General features: G+C 26.1%; 1 protein-coding gene across 1 annotated transcript; it reads left to right on the top strand.

Moving 5' to 3' along the window:
* Window positions 1-13208: 13208 nt before the first annotated feature.
* Window positions 13209-18476, top strand: LOC145838618 (gap junction beta-6 protein-like). The gene is made up of 7 exons (XM_082946244.1): window positions 13209-13244; window positions 14872-15006; window positions 15415-15537; window positions 16743-16795; window positions 17077-17263; window positions 17518-17700; window positions 18018-18476. The coding sequence occupies exons 1-7, from the start codon at window positions 13209-13211 to the stop codon at window positions 18474-18476; spliced, it is 1176 nt and encodes a 391-aa protein (XP_082802370.1).
* The last annotated feature ends 1260 nt before the right edge of the window (window positions 18477-19736 follow it).

The raw sequence follows: 19736 nt of genomic DNA, 5'->3' as shown, positions 1-19736 counted from the left end.
TTATAGACTACTATACTTATAGGTCAGTTTATACTGAAAAAAGCTGAGTCAGTAAGGTTTTTTTTTCATGATTTTTTAAAACTTAAATTTCTAACTAACTTTTAAAGCGTTTGGGTAAGATGAGTAAGGGATGTGGGTATAAATAAAAAATCATAATTTTTTTTTTTAATATTTGCTGACTTATTTTTTTTTAGCCTTTTCAATTCAGAATGATCTTTAAGTATACTATCTTTAAATATATTCAGCAGTAAAAAGTATTTAGGTTGTAAAAGTTTGATTAGAGTTAGTTTTTTGATAAAATGAAAATTTTTAGTCGCTAAAATAAAAAATAAAAACATTTAATTCAGTATAAGATACTTTTACTTAATGATACTAATCAAATAAAAAATGTGTTTAGACTATTTTTTTATTCAATATACGTTTTGTTTTAGTTTAAAAATTATAAAAGAACTAGAATTTTAGTTCAAAATTAACAGACTTGATGAGTTTTTCTTATTTTAAAGTTTAAAGTCTTTAAAAGTTTGTTAGTTAAAATATCTAAAAATAAATTGAATTTATAATAGAGTACAAAAACACCGGTTTTAGTAATTTTGAAATTAAGTCCATGCAAAACGGAATCAATTTAATATAAAGGAACATTTTAAAGCAAATAGTTAACTTAACTTTTGAGGTGTTAATCAAATATTAAGTATTGTTTTCTTAGATCATGAATTTCCAAAGTAGACTATATCGCCCTTTAGGAAGAAATTTGACTAACGGGCATAATAACTAGTAAGGTAGCAAACATTGAATAGGTAATTATCTAGTAAAAGGGTTTAATATTTTGTATATTTCTGCCAAGTTTGCGACTATGAAAATAAATTTTAGAAGCACTGGTTTACATGTTTTAAGTGAGATTTATTTATCAAAACTTTTCGAATGTTTTTAGATAAATAATTAAATATAAACATAGAAATAACTATGTTGATAACCAAAATAACTTTTGTTTACTAACGAAATCATTAAGTTTTTAAATTTAATTTTGAAGCAATTTAGAATTAAATGATTTTATAAATATACTTTTTTTTTTAAAGTTCTAAAATGAACAAACACTTAAGAAATAAAACAAATTTTTGGTTAGAGCAAAATAAAACATTATATTTTGTATTCTTATCAGTGTACTATTTGACTTTATAATGTCTCATTTAAGTTTTAATTTAACTCTAACGAACTATGTTCATTGAAATATCGTTAAAAACTTGCGAAATTTCTTTTTAAAAGTAGGGAGCTTGTATTTGATCAGGTTGACACTTTTGCATAAGTATGTTTTAATGTATATGAGTGAAAGATTAGAGCTTAGACAGTAATTTAGCTGAAAAATATCATTTGTTATGAAATAATTATTTTTTATTTATAATGATAAAATGAAACGTATTTTGATACAGGGAGGCTCTAAACTAGTTTTCTAGAGCTTTTGCTACCCCTGAAAAAAACTAAGTTTACCTTGTTCACAGAAAACGTTGTGTAATCAGATAGTTTGTAAATTTTATTAAATTTGTTTGTTCTTTCTCACAATGTTCAAATTACAAGATTTAATTGGCAAAAATTATTAGTATCACTTTAGTGTTGGGATGGAAGAACCCTCATAAGCCGTGTAGTAATAAATTGTACATAAAAATTTGTTTATGATATCACATTAAATTAAAACTTTTTTTGGGAGCCTTATAGTAAAAAGAAAACACTAACTCGTAAAAAATATCTGTTATAAATGTAAGTATAAATAAAGGAATGGAGATGATGAACTGTTTTAGATTTTATAACTAAAAACTACAAAGTTTTAGCTAACTGCTAAATTTAAATTATAGTTACTTACTTCAGAAAATAAATAGAAGCAATTTAACATTTTTTTTACTTTACTTTTTTAGCAACTTAAAACCAAAGTAGATTCCCTCCCGAATTTATCACGATGTTTTTATATCAATACTTGATTTAAAAATATTTATTTTTAAACTTTGAATCTTATACTTTATTTGAATTAGCTATGTCTTTTCAATTATCTGACTACGACATTAAAATAGTAGCAGTCCAACTTTTTAAACTAAATTAAATTACTTATAATCAAGTATTTTCATTGACTAAAGATGACTGTATGTAAATTATATTGAAATTTAACTTTTAAAGAAAAACTTCACTTTCTCCTTCAACATCTCCTACGTGGGAGAGACATCCAGACAACTTTTCCGACAAATCGAAGACCACAAAGGATCCGACAAAAACAGCGCAATAAATTAAACATACCTAAAACTGCTGATCCTGCCTAAACACAAATATCTATGACAATTTTAAAGTTTTAAAGCGATGTAAAATAATTGATCTTTATAGGTTAGAATCAATGGTCATTGAGGAAGAAAACCCTGTATCATATACGCAAATAACTTTGAATGGAAAACGAACAGTTTTAGGTATATATTGATTTAAATGTTTCAAGTGTTTTTTGTTATAACTTAGTTTTAAATTTTGTTTAGTTAGCAAATTTACTATCTACAGTTATTAGCACTTCATATCTAAAAACATCTAATGTTTACGTCATAATATTACAAGTTACAAACTTATAGCAAATTAATTACTAAGTCACCTTTCATTCTTGATAAAGTTTTATGGAAGTAAGACGAAAAGCTACGAATTAACAACGAATAAAACTAATTTAATTTTTGGTTGCAAATTATATTTATTTACGACAAAAAGAACCTTCCAACAAAAATACATGTATAATTATCTTTCTAAACTTTTAAATGAAAACATCAACATGTGTTGATGACTTAATTAAACAAAAAAAGGTTGCTTATTAAAATCCAAAAGCTCATTTTTTTTAAACAGTCATAACACTATAAAAAATTAAATCAATATTTAAAATTTATAAAAAAATCTGTTTTAGAATATAACATAAAGGAAAAGTCACACTAAATTTTTTTTGCTTATAACACTCTTTGAGTAAAAAATAACTTGTAATTAATTTTAAAACAGATATTGAAACTTGTGTAATTTTTTAGTAACTGGATAATAACAAATATTTAAACATATAAACCCTTAAAACTTCATTTCTCAAATATATGATTGAATTCTAGTTTAAACTGCTTTAGATAATTTTTTAAAAGACTCTATTTTTTAAAACAACTCCTTGTTTTATAATTTATCTTAATTCTTAGCAGAAACGTTTTGAAACTAATAATATATTTAAATTTTACTTTTATATTAACTAAATAAAGTTAATTCCAACTCACAAGAATAAAAATAATTGAGTATTTCGTGGTTGCAGTACATTGTTTCAGATAGAAATATAGTTACTATTATACTAAACCATTGAACAATTCAGTTACTATTACCTTTATAATTTTTTATTCTAAAAAGTCATTACGATGACGGGTAACTTAATATTAAGCCTAATTAAAAAACTAAAATAATTTAGCTATTTGTACATTTAAGTAACAATCAAATACTTGTATTTCTTATTTACTTTATAGAAGTCTAAAAATGCCGCAAGATCCTTTTCTTAAGACATAAAAAAGTGAATTATTATTTAAACTTAAGTCGTTTGATATTACTTTTATGATCTTTATAAAAATAAATACATTATATATCATATTCTCGCAAAACATTTTTAAAAACTACAATTCCAAGTTTTAAGGATTTCAGTAAAGGAAATAGGTTATAGCTCTTTTGTTTTACAGTATAAAAATATTATTGAAAGTTGTTCATTAAGAATAACAAAGTTTTTACTTTTCTACTTCTACGTAAGAAGATCATACTAATTAAAGAGATAATTGATCATCATTTTTATTTTTGACATTTTGGTACGAAGAGACATTTTTGCATAAAGAAATTTTTGCACGAAGACACTTTTGCACGAAGAATCACTTTTGCACGAGGAGTCACTTTTGCACGAAAACACTGTTGCACGGAGGGTCATTTTTGCACAAGAGTAAAAAATAAAAAAAGATAATTGTAAAAAAAAACGAGAAATAAAAATTATATAATAGAAAAAAAGAAATAAAAGTTACCGACTTAGGGTAAAGGTTAAGGGTAACAGTGATAGAAAAATTATATTTATACACCTAATAAAAAAATTATCAAAAAAAAAACTAAAAAAAATATAAATTATAAAAATAAAAATAGAAAAAACCTTTAATCGATCGAAAGTAACGGTAATGAGTAACAGTAAAAATATAGTTAAAATAAATTAAAGTTAATAATACAAAAAACGTGTATTTATTTTTAACCCGTGCAAAAGTGTCTTCGTGCAAAAGTGCCCCTTTGTGCATAATAGACTCCTACTCGTTTCTAACATATAAAACACATGAACAAAATTTATGTTATCAGTATATCTAAAGTGAGATGCGGTGCAAAAAACAACTTGGTTTTCTTTTTTTTTTGAAACATACAATGTTACGTTAAATAATAAATACAAACATAAAGTGTATAAAACTTATAGGTAAATAATTTGTTTTATTTTACCAGCAAATTGTAGTATATATCCTTAAAAAATAAACGTTTTTTTTATGACAACATATGTAATAAATTAAATGTTTCTAGATAGGGAAAAATAAAATTAGTTTGATCTACAACTATTTTCGGCAACTTAAACTATTTATTATTTTAAAAATTCAAAGTTCGAGATTAAAAAAAAGCAGCAGTGGCACCCCAACATCTGAGTTTTAGTTGTAATGTTAATATACCAACATGTTCATTCGTTTTAAGATAAATTTAAATCCTAAAATGTACATGAGTAGAAAATGAAACTTGTTTAATGTTTTTTTCTGCAACTTTTTTTTACATATATGTGACCTAATAATTACAAAACACTAAATAAATGTGTATTTACTTAACTATTTATTTAAGTTTTTTCCAGTTTAATTATTTTTATGAAGTAGTGTTTATGTCCACGTTTAAAAATTCTTGAATTGGTTTTGGGTCTTTTACAGTTAAGTATTAATTTTTTTAATTAAAAATAACAGTGCCAAGTAATCAGTACATTTTAAAACTATAGTTGTTTTAATTTTTGAAGATTAACCAAATAAATAAAGTTTAACATAGGTTTTAGAATATACTACTAAACTGTGCAATAGCTTGAGCAAAAAAGATATAAATAATGTTTTAAACATTTTATTTAAAGTATTCAGAATATACCACTTTCCTTTTAATTAGTAACTGTAAAATACTTATTAGATTATTATTTTCCGTTAACGTTTAATATGACATGTTTTGTTTGTAATAAAAAAATCGATTTTTTTTGAGCAAATTAGATAAAACTTTTATTATTAATCATTTAAACAAACAAACTTTACGTAGAAAAGTACTATTATATAAGAGCTTAGAAATTTTTTATATTGTAAAGTTAACAGTTAATTAGCGACTTAAAGTGAAAGAGGACTTAAAATAAAAACACTGTAACCCAACGTTAATCTGTAAAAAAACAAAATATATTTTCGTTTATCCACTTAAAACATCCATATCAATTTATTTAAAAGTTGTAGGCTATCGACTTTGTGGATTTATTTTAGTTTTTAAATTATTTACGGATTACAGCTATAATGGTTTCAAATGTATTTTACTTAACTTTTAACATTTTACAATTCCTAATTCTAAGCAATATTTTTTTTAGTTCTTTCTTGTTTTATTTTTATGTTAAAATTGAAAAAGAAAAAAAAAATTGAGTAGTTTCAAAATGATATTTTTCAAATAACTAACATATAGTTCTATTCAAAAACTTGTTTATTGTAACGCAACTCAATTTTTTTTATAAAATATGGTAACTTAAACAAATGATAGTTAAACAAACTTGATAATAAAGTTTTTTTTAAGTTTAAAGAATATGTTGAATGTGAGATGTAAACTCTGAAAAGAAATAAGAAAAAGTTTATATGGTTATATATAAAAAAAAAACTTAATTATGTTGTATTTATTAGCAAATATCCTATAAACTACGAATTAAAAAAAATACTTTTTTTTATATATAAATCTAATGGATTGTATTAAAGCAATTTATAAAAAAAATTGTATACTTTCAATTTTAATCTTAGCTATTATTCTAACTTAACTTTTATTTCACGAATAGTTAAAATTTGTTTTTAGTATAGATTTACTACTTTAATATATTTAGTTTATATTTTTAATATTTTCAACAAAATTTAGAGCGTTTTTATAAAATGAACAAGTTAAACAATTCTCAGCCGATTAAGATTTGTAACAAAACTATTAAATATGTTTTATAACTATTAAGAGAGAAATTTTTGTTATAGGCTTTATAAAAAACACTTTTTATATTATATTTTTTTTTTTTTAAACAGTAAAACATTGCAAAAGTACAGTAATAAAAAAAAAAAACAATTTAAAACAAAAATATTTATAAAAATTATGTGTTTGATATTTTTCAAGTTAAGTAAAGTACTTTTGAAACTCTTGATTATTCATTTCAAAATTAAAAGAATGTTTACAGCTTTCCAAAAATTAGCTAAATATTACGTTATAAATTACATTAAAAAAAAACACCGAACACACTAAATTAAAATTAATTTCGCAGCAAAAACCAGCCAGTGTAAGTTCAGCGCTTTGGAAAACAATACGCATACCGCACTAAAGAAGAAAACAAAGTGGAAAAAAAGACTGCTGTTTAGCAGAGAAGAACTGTCTGCGTGGTCTTATCAGCGTTCAGTGCACTAACATCACGTCTAATGACGAAGGTCTTTTCATGTACATGGAAAGTAACAAAAGTGTCACTGGCAAAAAGAGCTCGAAAGTTGTTGCGAAAATATATGTGTATACGACATGGGTGTAAGTTGGTGCGAGCCTCTCAAAAGCATCAATAGAATGTTGTTTTAGAGACATTATATGTTATTGATTTTGCTGCCTTCTTGATAGCCGACTTCGGCCGACCCGACTGTTTTATATACAAAGAGCAGAGTGTGTTTTTATGAGTGTTATTGAGAGTTTTTTTAATGTTTTTGTTTGCTATACAGCACTATCAGTCATCGACTAGTTTAAAAATTACTTAAGAAGGAAGCTGTTCGAAAAAGACAAGTTAAAAAAAGTACATAGCTTCAAAACTTATTTTTTTATGAAAATTTATAAGTTCATAGATTTTACGAAAGCTTTTCATTCAAAGTACAAAAAATTAAAGTTCGAAATAAATGTCAAAGTTAGCGCATCCAAGATGTAAAGAGTTTTGTATAAATAATGCAGTGATTTTCACTTTTACCAATAGCTTTTAAAGTTTTTGTTATAGTAAATCTTCTTTTTCTCTTTTATTATTTTAAAACAACTGATACATTTAACACTTTAAAAGCAATACTTGAGCGATCAATATTTTAACTTATACCGGTATAGCTAACGTCTTTTACGTGCTCTCTAATTATTCTTAGCTGTTAAAAGTAATTTTCATTTTAAAAGCTGCTTTGAGTAAAAATTTATAAGTTTGTACTGAGTTGTTCAAAATTGTTTTAAAGTTAAAAACTAAGAACAAAATATTTTATGATAAAAACATTGTTTCATACTTTTAAAATAAAGTCCATACAAACTTCTTTATTTTATCTTTTAGGAAATTTTTACTTTAAACACAACGTTAAAGCTAACCAGTGTTAAAATAAGTTATATGTTTAAATATATAAACAATTATAGTAGTTCGGTTTCCATTCTTTTCAGTCGTTTAGCAATCAGAATGAGTCTTAGTTTACTTTATGTAAGTATTAAATGTTTATACATTCTTTAATTTTTGATATATCAAAGAATGAGTTAGTTAAAGCTTAATCAAAGTTTGATACTCAAACTAATTTCTTGATTTAAATTTTCCTTGATAAAATTCAAAGATAGAAAAATTCTAAAGATGAAACAAATCTATTAGTATATAAAAATAGTTTTTGATGACGATCACTTTAATTAGTATTGAACACAGAACATTATGTAATTGAATAGCATTTTATATACAAAAAGCACGAGGTTTGTTCAAATAGCTGTTAAAATTAACTAAGCTCATCTTCGACTATGCTGCAGAAAAGCCTCTTTAAACCAACAGCATAAAAGTTTGATATTGATTTCAGAAGAAGCTCATCTCAATTCGCACTTAACTAGTACTTAATAATTTATCTACTGAGATGAATCGATTTGCGCTCACTGAGCTTTCATTTTCTTCTTAGCTGCAAAATTTGCCGCGGTGCTAGTAGTAGGTAGCCGTCGAATAAAACTTAAACTGCAAATTAATTTCTTTCACCCTTTAATTTAATTTTGAGAACACTACCGTCGAAATTGCATAACAAAAGAGTATACTTGACTGAGTATTTTTGTTTTTTCAGCATAGAAGAGTGAAAACAAATATTTTTAGCTCATATTATAAAAATTACGAACATTTTTAGTTTTATAAACAAACTCAGCAATCCTGGAATGGCAGCTAGAGCTATAGTTGGCATAAAAATGCATTGAGAGTTACTTACGAACGTTTTTTATTGCTCAGTTGAACCTCTTTACCGTTTATTATATAAAACAAAAATATATTTTTTTTATCTCTAAAGTAAATAGCAGACGCTTGAATTTTTAAGGGTTTAGTTTTTGGAAGCTGTGTTTTCTGCAGTAGGAGATAAAAACTTGTCAGTAAAAAACATGAAGAATCATATATTAAACAACTATCCTTAATTTAAAATACTTGTATTATTTTGTACATTATGCAACTTTATACTTTAAAACAATTCTAATGTTTTTTATAAAAAGACTAATTAAATACAGTTATTAAAGTTTCAAATTTAACAAGCATTAGCATTGTAATTTTTTCCACTTTTCAAAAGTTGTGAACTGTTAAAGTATTAATAAACTCACAGGCAGCACAAGACTGTACTAACATACTTAATGCTTAAATTTGTTTCGGTAAAAAACTGTTTAGAAAATTTTACAACATGTTTAATGTTTGTTTATAACAATAGTCATATAAAAAATTGCATTAAATTAAATGAAAAAGTATGCAAAGCTAGATTAGTTTTTATTTGGCCACTACTAAGCATACACCAGTATATTTTTAAACATCGCCAAATTGAAAAAGTTGTAGCGCAGCACTTAAAACAGATACGAACATCGTCAAAACTGTTAATTGATTTATGGCGAGAACTTCAATTTTTTAAACTTTATTTAACAATAAACTTGAAAGCATATTGACATCGGTGTATATGACAGTTTCTGTCCACCATATGAGCAGTTTCGCATCTTAATCCAATTTAAGTGCATTAGGATAGTAGCTGAATAAAATTTCAACTCCTTGAGGAACAAAGTCACTAATGCGTGTGTTTCATTAGAACTTTTTGACAGAGTGAGATATTTTTAAATAGAATTCATTAGCTGCTAGCATTTTCATCATTTTGTGTTAGTTTGACAGTTTTTATATTCTAATTAGTAGTGTTTATACTATCTTAAACAAAACAAGTAACTAATGTACTTAGCAAAATTGTAAGTATTTATACAGTCTTTCATTTTAAATGCTTACCAACTAATAATATGATCTGGGTAAAAAAAAAAAGCTTATTTTCAAAATTGTTCTGTGGGCATCAAAAACCTTTTAGAAATCTCATTAAAAAAAAACTGTAACTACAGAGAAATTGATTCGGTGCGAGCCTACTCAAACAAAGGCAGCAGAAGCGAAACGTAAAGAGCTTTTTCTTGTTGCAACTGTTTGTGCTTAGCAATCCGTGTGCTACTGGGGTGATTAGAAATACTTCCAAGCAGCACAGCATTCAAGATCAAGTTTAACTTTTTCATTCAACTGGCAAAAGGGTACAGAGCAGACAAATGCAAAACGAACATTGTGCTCTTATCAATGGTACAAAGGCACCCGCCGTTGGCGGAACAACACAATAGCGAACGGTTATGGGTTCGCTTTCGCTTACAAATACTAATATATATATACGATGCTACAAGCGAAACCGCCCTTCCATCGGATATCTCATTAATTATTCACGCCGCACCACCAAATAAGCCGCATAGGAGTTGCTCAGCGCAATCATTTTGCTTGTTACTGATATGTGAGTCGCGCAATGTCGTTTGTGCCACTGTTCGGCCATTTCGTGCTGTCGATGGTCACTTGTTCTTTTCGCAAGTCGTCGCTTGACTTGAGGATTTTTCCTTTCAAGTTTAATTTTGTTACTGACAGTTTTATTTTAGAGAGCACTGAAGTTAATGTAGACCGGAAAAAAAGTTTAAGTTTAATAAAATAGTTTTTAATTTAGATGAAAAATATTTTTTTATAAGTAATTTTCATAAATTTTATTCTAAACAAATTGATCAAGAAAGATTTGTTTGAAATGATATAAATTAGTTTATAATAAAAGCCACTAGTTTCTTATTTAAAAACGACTTTATTTCTATGGCTTTTATATAATATAAAGGTAAAAAACAATTCGCAAGTTGTCTAAAAAAAATGATTTTATATGAGAAATCCTACTAGAATTAGTAAAAAGAACAAAAAATATATTATTATTTAGTAAAACTAGTTTAATTACTTTTATATTAACTAATTTTATAAAACGAATTATTTTAAACGTTTTTAATGTATTTTTAACATGTTTATTTAATTTTCGACTTTTTAAACTTTGTAAACTTTTAAAAATAAACAAATTTTATGATTTCAATTTTGAAATGTTTTGGCAACGAAAAGCAGGGGTATTGATTGTTCGATTTTCACTTTTCTTTGTTTAAAAGCACCTCAAAATTGATTCGCACTTTTTGTAAAAAAAAGTTACTGTTTGCGTTACAAAAAATAGTTTTATTATTTTTGTATCTTATTTTAATTCATTTCCTTTAATAGTAGGTTTCTAAAAAAAGTTGCCGTTTTTTGCCAAATCATTTTTAACTTAAATATTGTACTTGAAAGTTGAAAAATTCTATATGACAAATCATTGATTTTCGCTTATCTAGTTCCGTTTAATTGTTGTAGTAAGATACTGCTGCTCAGCTTTCTGCTAGGCTTGTGACATTAATTGATTTTAACCAGACAAATTGACGACTTTAAACATCACCAGTGAAGTTTAATACGTGTACTAAATTAAACTTGCACGACTGTATGACAAAGATAGTATGATAAAATGTACTTTTTTAGTCTCTAGTAGAAAAAAATTCTAGCTGATGATATTATACTTGAAGAGATAGCTTTTGTGTAGCAAAATAAAAAGTATTAATGTGTTCTGTATTTTAACTGTCAGCTAAATAAAACGTTAATAAGTAGCTTTAAATTATTTATTCTTTTTGCGTCATTTAAACAGGGAAACAACATGAGTAAACACTTTCTTTTTTAAACTTATTTTTCAAGTTAGTTTTGGCTGTTCAAGCCCAGATATCTTTTAAGTTCACGATTTTTACTAGAGCTTTTTTTTTTTTGGTTTTGTAACAAATATTGCTGTGCAAAGCATACAAATACAAGTAAAATATCAAGTTACTTTTTTCTTTGATAGCACTAAATACGTAATTGGAAAAACATACAAAGGTTGTTACCAAAAATGTTTTAGTATATACAACGTTTTTAAACATAAAAAGTTTTTTTTTTGCGAGTAAAAGTTTAGTTAGTGAAGTATAAGTATTATAAACAACTAAACTAATTAAAAATCGCATGGTCTTTTTATAAATTTATGTTTATGATATTTAAAATATTTTAAGTTTTTTATACTGTATTAGTTAAACGAATTAGAATAATTTTATTGCATACGCATTTGAATTTGCGCAAAGTTTTGTTGTAGTTCATTAAAATTTTTAAAACAAAAAAAAATTAGCCTCTAATTTACAGCAGAGTTTTAAAAAGTTACAAGTAATGAGTATGCTGTAAAAGTACATATACAAGAGATCAGTTTCGATCCTAAAAGCAATATATCCAGAGTTTTACAAAGTGCATTTGTTAAAAAATTAAAGCTTGTTTAATAACATTCAATTTAGTAGAAGTTTTAAAACAGAAAGTTGGCACATTATGAATTTTTTATCGTGTACGAGCAAGCTAAGCTTTTCTGTAACAAAACTTTATAACTCAAAAAAAGTTACTTAATCGAATCAAAGCGTTCCAAGCTCGCAACAAGGCACACGCGAAAAGCACATTCGCTTTTCCTTAATAAGCCTGAACTACGTGTTCGAACTGAAACACTTGTTCTAGCATGTGGCGGTTATGCGGGGTTTGTTAATGAATTGCATAACATTTTCGTGGTCTCTTTCAAGCCTTCTGTGTAAGTGATTCAACTTTGGATCGCGTTTTAAATTAATTTGCACAAAGTTTTAAGTTAAGTAATATTTTTAAATAAGGTTAGCACTAAATGTTTAACTTGTTTTATCGATTTTTTTCATAATTTTGTTTAATTAGTTTATTAATTTGACGTGAGTTGCGTTTTGTTACAAAATATTTTTACTATTTTTTGAAAGTTATAAATCTTGAGAACTATAAAAAATACAAAACATTTTGAACATAACCTAGTTTCTTATTTTCTAAGCTAAAAAATAAAAGTTTAATCGCTTTTTTTGGCACTAAAGTTGTAATTTATAGTTAAAACATTAACAATTATATTTTTCATCATTTAACTTTTGTTTATTTGAATTGATAAAAATATTGTTCAGCTATGCTAACACGTCTACTATTTGTTAGCGTTTTATATTTTATACACAGTATTTCTTTTAAGTAAGTCCTAGAAGTTCAGATTGTTTAGAATCAAATACTAATATTTGTTTGAAATGTTTAAAATTATAAAACATCTACTAGTTTTTTATTAACCGTAAAGTAAAACAACAGTCTTTTTAATAAACTATAAAGAAGTATACATAAAACTTGTTCATGTAAAACTGTTGAACCGGTATAAACTTTTACTTTAAGTTCTAAATTTTACGTAAAGGGTACGCACTATTATTGAAAACATTTGGAAGAAACTAGCTTCCAAACGCTTTAAAAATATTATTTAGTCTGCGTTGTAACGCTGCCCTTTACGATTAAACCTTTTCTAAATATACTTTTTTTTTCTAGCTAAAACGCTTTTGTCAGTTTAAAAAGGATAACAGATCAATGGAACGAGAATAGTTGAAAAAGTAGATGGCTAAACAAAACAACACTAATTGCATTTGTAGGGAGAGCACTTAAACTTGGAAAGATTTTTTGACAAGAAACTGAACTTTTTTAAGACATTTTTCTCGCAAATCCGCTTCTGATTGACTAATCCTTCCAAGTAGTGAGCAATATGTCTTGGCATTTCGTAGAGCGCTGGTTACAAAAAGTTATTTTGTTTGATAAATTGCTTCTTTAATTGTTTGTTTATACAACACTTATTAATGTGTAGGTTCTTTTGATTATTTTTAGTGTTAATAATCACTTTTAATGTTAACTTAATAAAAAAATTTAAATTATATAAAACGTATTAACTTTATATAGTTAGTTGGTAAAAAACTATACTAAACTTATTATACTTAGTAAAACTAAAAAAATTATTATGCTAAAACATTTCTTGTTTATAAGAAATTAAAAATTAGCTTTTTGTTAAAATTAGCTAGTGCTTTAAATTAGCTAGTGCTATATTAAACAGCACAACATAACTAGAAAAAGTTATCAAATTTAAGTACTTTAAAATGGCAAAAAAATTTGGAAAAATGTAAATATAAATAAAATAACTTTAGTTTTTTAATAGTAAAATTACAATGTTATATTTTATCTTAAAAAATTTATATAAAAACATACTGCTCTGTTTATTTACGATAAAATTACCTATAAGAAAAAAAAATGTATACATTTTTAATATTACTTTAACAGTTTTTACAGTACAGATTACAGCAAAAGTTTTACAAATAAATTATTAATTATACAAAGTCTAGTTTGAGAATCTTAACAGTTTTGTTTATAAACTGCAAAAAGTTGAAGATAAAGAAAAAAAAACATAAAACTTACACTTAAAAACTTGGCTTTAAGTAACTTTTTTGATAAAAACATATAAATACAAAGAGCTGTGCTTACTATTTTGTATAAATTAGTTTTTAGACTATAAATTACACCTTTTTGAAGTTTTTAATTAAAAAATAATAACTTGTTCAATAATTTTAATGTTTATAAAACTTATAAAACTTCTTAAAGTCAAGCGCCATTACAAACTTACAAAATGAAGGTCAAATATTAAAAACAGTGGTGAAATATTTTAGTAACAGTGAATCTTAAAAATACAATAATTTTGATAATATTTTACCATGTATAAAATCGTTTGCAAAATTTATCTGACAGAATATTTTAGCCTTTATGTTTTACAATTTTATGGACTTAAAAGGTACACAAAGTAAAATATAAAAAAACACAGTTGTTGAATTAAAATCGAAACAAGTAAAACACGGTTATTAAGTGTGAAATCATCACAAACTTATGTCAAGTCAGAGACAAGTTTATACATGATTTAGTACATCAATATTACTTATTTTTGCTTTATAAAAAAAAAAACAACATGTGTATTTAAGTAATAACTTGTTATAACCAAATGATTTACATGTTTTTATTACAACAATAATTTACATATCGGAATATTCACTAAAATTGTTTTAAAGAGAACATAATTTTAAAAATTAAAATTATACAAAAAAAATATTTCTTGATTAATGTTCAATTAGTAGTGTTCAAAATTTACCATGCTAAAAAAAATACAATGGATTTGAATAATTTGTTACTTTTATTTTAATGTGAATATATCTATACTATAAGAAGCAAGTTTTTCAAAACAATATTTTTATGTCTAATCAGAACTTTTTTAAACAATAAAATAAAATATTATACAGGTACATCTACTAATTAATAAGAATGTACAACTCATTAATTTTTGTAAATTTAAATCGAACAAGTATTTATTTTAGTTTCAAAACATTTTAAAGGTCAATCAGCATTCAACACTGATAGGAAAGTTCTGGATTACTTTTTTAATAGTATTTCGCATAGTAGTGGTGTCAAGTGTTAGTGATCGTGTTTACTCGGATGAGCAGAGTGAATTTAAGTGTAACACGAATCAGGTGATCAATTACTTGCTAATTAATTCCTAATTCGACTAAATTTACTAGGTACCTGTAATTGAAAAAAAAACGACTATATGTGCTTTTTAAATGCATTTTGCATTTGTATACTTAATCTAGACAAGAGAAAACTAATTTACCTTAAAATTGATTTTACATTGATACACCTCTAATTACGTTCTGACATACAAACAAAAAATTTAAAAACTTACTGTACTAAAAAATATGTCTTCTTATTAAAATAAATTAGCAAAATCTTAAGTTTTAAAAATAAATTGCATGTTGTAAATTAAACTTTTTAAGTTTTAAGAAATTCGATTGTTCACTACTACATCGGAAACTTATAAAAATATTAAACTTCAGACTTTTTATTTTTTTCGTTTAATAAAACCAACTTTTTCATACCAGCCGGGATGTCCGAACGTGTGCTTCAACCAGTTCTCCCCGCTGTCCCACATCAGGTTTTGGTCCTTCCAGATCATCATGGTGGCCACCCCTTCCATCATGTTCATGGTCTATTCCGCCCATCAGGTGATTAACAACTATACCAGACTAGCGTCTCAGAGCGCGGCTCCACAAAAAAGTAGCAAAAACCCCCGAAAGTGCGACTGCAAAAGTCGCCGCTCGAAGCGGTCGAGGAGGGAGGAAAGTCGCGTGTCGGCTCGTGAAAAACGGCAAACGGCTGTTGGTTGTTGAAACGTCGTTACGGCGAAAGTGGTTTTTGTCATTTTTGTTTTTTGCGTTGAGTTTTTAAGAGTGAAAATCGCAGAATGATCTCTTGTGAAGATCATTTTAAACTGTATACCATCATTGATTGGCATCATTTAAGTTTTTAGACAAAATGATAAAATTATTAAATGTAATACATAAAAAATTGAACACCAAAAAAGGGTATTAAAAGTACTTTTAACCTTAAGTATTTGCAATGTTACAGTGATTTTATGTCTCAAAAAACGCTAAGTAAGTAAGTCTTTTAAGCAAGAATAGTATAATACATTAAGTTTTTATTATTATACTCATATTTAAAGAAACGACTTTACAGTTATAAATACTGATGTCATTTTTGTTTCATTTTACAGTAAAGCTCAATTAAAATGGTGAAACTAAGTATAAACCTATATTGAATTTTGATATTATATTATAAGCAATCAATCAAATAGTTATTATTCTACTTCTTAAACATAAAATATTTATACTATTAGGACATTAGAGTACCAAGAAACTTTAGACGGAGTATGTAAAAGTTAATCATTTCAAGTTTAATTTAAAGTACTTTGACCATCACTTTTAATAACTGAACACCATATTTAAAGTAGTTTTGTTATATGTTTTCAAAAAATTTTAATTATTAAAATAAAAATAACTCATTTAGATGCATATCTTTTTCGTTTTATTTAAGCCGTTTTAAAATTAATCGGATTCTTTTATTTGCTTGTTGACATAATATATGCCGTGGTTATGAGATAGAATAAGTTTAGTTTACAATTAGTGTAACACATTTTCAATATAGAACATGCTTAAAAACTCTAGTTTTTAAGTATTTATAAATAGAACAATTTTAGATGTTTTTTATTAGTTATTAGTTTCTATTAAATGTAAAGATATTTTTTCTATGCATGGTTTCAGAGTTTGAGTTTTGTATTATACTTGAATTTTCATAAAGCATTTTGTATTTCATTAGATTTTTTAGAGTAAACTAATGGACACTACTTAAAGTTAACTTTTAAATAATTCAGGTGAAAAAATCACCAGATGACGACAAGGATGAAAGAGGTAAACGTAAAAAGAGGTGATTTTGCAATTACTAAATGAATTTTTATATTTAAAAGGTTTTCGATAGTTCTAATTTAATAATTAAAAGTAAAAGGAAATGCGGTTTAAATAAAAAAAAAACTATCTACTTTTATTAAGTTTAAAAGTTGTAAATGAAAACTATCAAAGATAATATTTATTATTCCGTTTGGAAACTGTATATTTCAAAGTCAAATTTTCCTAATTAACTGACGCAAAAAAGATTGACTGACTCAAGTATGAGGTAAGAAAGAAAAAAGTTATTAAAAATCAAAACAGCCGTCATCTAAAGGAGATGAGGTCAGCGGTGAGCGATGACCCCGAGGCAGAGAAGAAGAGATTAAAGACGCTCGTTCTGCAGGAGATGTTCGGAGACGATAAGCTCGCCTTCAGTCAAAACTACATTTTGTACGCTTTTTCTGTTGTGGCAAGAGCCGTAATCGAAGCCTTTTTCATTTATTTACAAGTTAGCTGTTGTTTTTCATGATAAAAAAAAATGATATGTAATATTTTTCTAATAAATTATCTATAAATAGATAAAAAGCTAAAAATTAGTTACTTTAAATTTTAAACATAACAGTGTCCAATCAAAAAACAAGATAGTTAGTTATAACTTGTCATAATAATTCTAAGCTCATTTGAAAAAACGCTTATAATGTTAAGTAATTTTTTTTTACTGGAAATATTTAGTATAATAACAAACAAAAACTTAAACTGCAGTATACCATGTTCGGTTTCAAGATAGCAGAAATATACAAATGTAAAGGAGCGCCATGCCCGAACACAATAGACTGTTTTATCTCGCGACCCATGGAAAAAACTATATTTCTTTGGTTTATGTTTGTCATTGCAATTATCAGTGCTACTCTTAACGTGCTTGAGCTGTATTACATCATATACCAAGTATGTTTGTGTTATTTTTAAACAAGATTTTTTTTAAAGTTTTTGATTACAACTTTACTAGGCTCTTCTCATACTACTTATAACGTGTTAGGTTTTGAAGTATGATTTAAACATAAGCTTATTTTTCATTCCGGGCAAACCTTACAACATTTAATTATTTTGATATAAAAAGTTTACACATAACTTAATTGAAGATTTTATGGACAAAGTCTTTACTTTTGTTTTTTATGCATAAAACACCAATAAAATTTATACAAGCAGCAAATCTGTTTAAAACTTAAACTACATACACGTTTATTATAATCACATGTTTGCAGTTTGGGGTGAGAAAGAAGCGAGTGAAGAAGAAAAAGCTGGCGATGATGCGGCGACCCAGCTCTAAAACGCGCTTCGACGAAATTTCCGACGCCGAAATATTAGACGGCGGAGTTCCCCCTGCCCCCGGAACCCAGCCGTCTCCGCCCCCGCCGCCCGACTATAGGGGAGTCACCGCCCCGCAGACCTGCATGAAGGGCCTGGCGACCTCGATCAGCTTGGACGAGGCCATACTCGCCGAGCAGCAGCGGAAAGGAACTTACCCTTGCACTCCGAAGGAAGCGCGGCTGAGCAACGCGGGTAGCAACCAGGGCGGTTACCACGGAAACGCGTTCCTGCCTCCCATACACGTTGTGCTGAGGAACAACAGTAAGGACGGGGGGAAACCCGTGATTGGAACACCGCCCGTGATGGGTCAGAACGTTGACATCAATGCCAAAGAATATTTTAACTACATATGAAAAATATATACAATAAGTCTTGATGTCGCTGGTTTGAGATGCGCTTTATGACCGTAATTTGATTTCGATTGGGCTAAGGATTGATCTCAAACTTTAAGAAACTTTATTTAAAATGTTTTTAAATAAAAGTTATCTTCATAAATATTTTTAATCAGTAAAACAAAATTATATAAAAATAAACATATTGACTAGTAAGAGAAGCAATTAAAGTTATAAAGGTTTTTGTTGAATGTTTATAAAACAAAACATTTTTTAGTTTAACTAAGAACTTTGAGCTACTCCAGTTCGAATGAACTTAAATTACTAAACAACACAATTATTCAAGTTGATTATCTTACGACTTACTAAAAGTATTTCAAAAGTTTTCAAAATATTTTTTTAAACTTTTATCATTGATAAAAAAGATTTTATTGTAATTAATTAAAAAACAATAGTTGTAATTCTTAAACTGAAATGTATACTTTATGATTAAAATATTTTAGGTTTCGATTTCTAGTAACTTATAACTTGTTAGTAAGCTTATAAGTAGACTTGTTAGTTTTATATGATCACATAACATGACGATTACCTTTTTTATTTTTTACATATTATCTCTTTATTTTGAATTTGATTTAAAGAAAAATGTTTATAAAGTATTATTTCTGACATATTATTTCATTATATTTCATGTTTATATTGTGAAAAAACTTATTGTACTGCTGTAGTTCAGTTAAAAATAAAAAGATAAATTCTTTTTTTGTATGTTAAGTAACTTTAGTATTCATGTATTACTTAGAACTTCTTATTATTATTTTTCAAAAAACAACGCTTCAAAATTATTTTTTACTCATTTCACTATAATACAGAATTGTCATAAAACCTGGAAAAACCTCAAGTTTAAGACATGTAAAAAAAATGGAAAACAAAGAGAGAGCTTTAAACACTTTTACAAGAAAATTAATGAAATTTTGATTTGATACAAAGAAATTTTTATTGTATTATTTAGAATTTAATTACTACGAACTCAATTAAAGTAGCATTACAGTGTCTTTCAGTATTTTTATACTTATCAAAAAAAAATTCGCCTTTAGTTTAAAATTATACTAAAAATACACAAAAGTTATACTTTCGAATACATGGAATTTTTTTTATCCTATGGGAGTCCTGATAATATTTTAAGGTTAAAATAAAGCAATATATAGGCCAAGGAAATAAATTTGCAAAAATAAGTTTAACTACTTTAGAATAATTAATTACTAAAAAAATAGACAACTTTTTTAT

The sequence above is a fragment of the Thalia democratica genome, chromosome 1, assembly GCF_965202585.1.
Source record: "Thalia democratica chromosome 1, ktThaDemo2.hap1.1, whole genome shotgun sequence".
NCBI lineage: Eukaryota > Metazoa > Chordata > Thaliacea > Salpida > Salpidae > Thalia > Thalia democratica.
This window is presented reverse-complemented; position numbering and strand designations above follow the sequence as displayed.

Bases quoted from the DNA above. Each gene is read 5' to 3' on its own strand.
- LOC145838618 (XM_082946244.1), top strand. From the start codon at position 13,209: ATGTCTTGGCATTTCGTAGAGCGCTGGTTACAAAAA. The intron at 15,007-15,414 runs GTGATCAATTAC...TTTTCATACCAG, and splicing joins TTAAGTGTAACACGAATCAG to CCGGGATGTCCGAACGTGTG. The intron at 17,701-18,017 runs GTATGTTTGTGT...ACATGTTTGCAG, and splicing joins TGTATTACATCATATACCAA to TTTGGGGTGAGAAAGAAGCG.